The 2838-nt window shown below is 58.3% G+C and overlaps 1 protein-coding gene across 1 annotated transcript; it reads left to right on the top strand.

The window, feature by feature from the left end:
• Positions 1–278: 278 nt before the first annotated feature.
• On the top strand, positions 279–2548 carry Phlda1 (pleckstrin homology like domain family A member 1). Its single transcript, XM_028873065.1, has 2 exons — positions 279–1616; positions 2015–2548. Exon 1 carries the CDS (start codon positions 306–308, stop codon positions 1587–1589), a length of 1284 nt encoding a protein of 427 aa, XP_028728898.1. The 5' UTR covers positions 279–305; the 3' UTR covers positions 1590–1616; positions 2015–2548.
• Positions 2549–2838: the final 290 nt, after the last annotated feature.

Genomic DNA, 2838 nt, shown 5'->3' with positions numbered 1-2838 from the left:
GGGCCGGCTCCCCAGGCACTCTTCGCCGGGGCAGCAGCGGAGAGCCGACCGGCCAAGGAAGGGCGGGGACCGTGGGGATGGCCTTTCGGCGCCCTTTGGGCGTAGGCATCTGTCGCCTGGCAGTCGCGGCGACCTCGGCGACCGCCTGGAGCCGCCAAGAGTTTCCGGAGCTCGGAGCTCGGAGCCGGGCGCAGAAGGCCGTGGGCGGCGGGGGCGGAGCCAGGGCGCGGAGGGGGGCGTGGCGGATGGGCGGGGCCGGCGCGCGGGGGCGTGTCCGCGGCGGGCTCGGGGAAGGCCCCAAGTTAATGAGGCGGGCGCCGGCCGCCGAGCGCCTCTCGGAGCTGGGTTTTCCCCCGCGGCGCGGGCGCCAGGAGCCGCCTTTTCCGCTGGGTGTCACTCGGGGGTGGGGAGGGTGGCCCATTGAAAAGCGCCGCGAGGGGGCCCGGCCAGTGCCCTTCGGTGAGCGCTCGCGGGAGGACGGCGGAGAGCAGCCGGCTCGCCGCTCCGGGATCTTGTGGCGCGTCAGGACGCGGCTGTCCCTGTGCCGGGACCCCGAACCGCCACCGTCACCGCCACCACCGCCACCGCCACCACCGCTCTGCCTCCTGCGAGTCAGCCTCCTCTGCGCTCTCCGGGCAGGCGGCCGCGGAAGCCGCTGGAGTGAGGACGGCGCGCGGCTGCTGCTGCTGCCCCCAGCCCGGGCGTCTGGAAGCCGAAAGGCCGAGCCGAGCAGTAGTAGCAACAGCAACAGCAGCAGCAGCAGCAGCAGCACCACCCCTTATGCCGGAAGGATGCTAGAGAGCAGCGGCTGCAAGGCACTGAAGGAAGGAGTGCTGGAGAAGCGCAGCGACGGGCTGCTGCAGCTCTGGAAGAAGAAGTGCTGCATCCTCACCGAGGAAGGGCTGCTGCTCATCCCGCCCAAGCAGCTGCAACAGCAGCAGCAGCAGCAGCAACAGCAGCAGCAGCAGCAGCAGCAGCAGCAACAGCTCGGGCAGGGGACCGCGGAACAGTCCCAACCTAGTGGCCCCGCCGTCGCCGGCCTTGAGCCACCAGTCAAGCTCAAGGAATTGCACTTTTCCAATATGAAGACTGTGGACTGCGTGGAGCGCAAGGGCAAGTACATGTACTTCACTGTGGTGATGGCGGAGGGCAAAGAGATCGACTTTCGGTGCCCCCAGGACCAGGGCTGGAACGCGGAGATCACGCTGCAGATGGTGCAGTACAAAAACCGTCAGGCCATACTGGCGGTCAAGTCGACGCGGCAGAAGCAGCAGCACCTGGTCCAGCAGCAGCCTCCGCAGACGCAGCAGCTCCAGCCCCAGCCCCAGCCTCAGCCCCAGCCCCAGTCCCAACCGCAGATCCAGCCTCAATCGCAGATGCAGCCCCAACAGCTACCCAAGCCTCAGCCCCAGCAGCTCCACGCCTACCCGCATCCCCATCCTCACCCTCACCCCCATCCTCACCCGCACCAGCATCCGCACCCGCACCCTCATCCACACCAACTCCAGCACGCGCACCAGCCTCCTCCTCCTCCTCACTCGCAGCCGCACGGCCACCGGCTTCTCCGCAGCACCTCGAACTCGGCCTGAAGAGGGCGGCACCCCGGGCCACTCAAGGTAAGGTCCTGGCAACTTGGAACCCCTAGAAACCTGGCGGCATGGTGGTTGGGAAAGGGTGGAGAGCTTATTCACCGGTTCCGCTCTCAAGGCGAAAATGAAAAAATCCTTTCAAGTTTCTGGAGAGGTGGCGAGAAGATGAGCAAGCTGGAGCTAGTTGAGGCCAGGCGGGGAGGAGGGAAGGACAGGAACTCGGGCAGGGAGCGGGCCACGGTGGATGGACTAACTTCCCACCACCGCGATCGCCCTTGGCCAGTGCCATATACCCTAGTGCTACTTAATCGTGTCTCCGCACCAAGGTGTCTTTCTGGACCCTCTCTGTCCTTTAGACTGGCCGGGAGGGAACTGGGGTCTTGATTTCTGAGCCACCCATTTCATTCCGTGTCATTTCTTTCCAGGTTTTGAGGACTCCGGGAAGGGGGACAAATGCATTGCTGTTGTGTTCACTCGGATCAAAAACAAGTCTCCCCACCCCGTGCCAGCTCAAGTAGTCTGGACATCACCCGACTGATAACTTGCTTGCAGTTCCTCTTAGTTTTCTGCGTAATCTTCATCCACCGTGCAGGAAGCGATTCTGAGTCAAGTCGACTTTATTTATGAACCTTTGAAAGGATCATCTAATGTAATGGACCTTGTAGGAGCAATTTATGTACTGTAATTTTATTTTAATGTATTTTGGTTTATGATTATTTATTAGTTTTTTTATGCCTATTCTAAGACATTTCTGAATGTAGGTCACCCCCCCACCACCACCAATGAAACTTTATTTTCAGAAACTTATTTCCTAGTAAGCCCTAATCTTGGAAAAGAAAAAGGGTGTTGGAGGGGGGCGAACACTAAAAAATTGATTCCTTCTCCTTAGGGTGTTCTCAGAAAGTCGACTCTTTCATTGTATTTGAAGAGGTTGAAATTAAATTCTGACATTACTTTTACTTGTTTAGGTCTCTTTCATAAATGTGCAGTTTCATAAAAGTACAGAAGCTTTTTTTTTTTTTTAAGCTAAAGGGTCAGAATACATAATTACAAGAATCTGATGATCAAGATCATGCTTTTCTTAAAAGAAACCAGTAGGAAGGAACCTGGATTTCAAAATATTTAAATACCACCCAGCTGTGTGTGCTGCCTGGCTTGATAATGTGGTAAACTGAGTCTAGGGGAGGGAGCTTGTATCAACTGTGTAGCAAAGTTTGATGAATCCATATGGAGCTGAGAGCAGGACTCC

This window comes from Peromyscus leucopus, chromosome 18 (assembly GCF_004664715.2).
Source record: "Peromyscus leucopus breed LL Stock chromosome 18, UCI_PerLeu_2.1, whole genome shotgun sequence".
Taxonomy (NCBI): Eukaryota; Metazoa; Chordata; class Mammalia; order Rodentia; family Cricetidae; genus Peromyscus; species Peromyscus leucopus.
This window is presented reverse-complemented; position numbering and strand designations above follow the sequence as displayed.

Coding starts and splice junctions, on each gene's coding strand:
- Phlda1 (XM_028873065.1), top strand. CDS start 306: ATGAGGCGGGCGCCGGCCGCCGAGCGCCTCTCGGAGCTGGGTTTTCCC.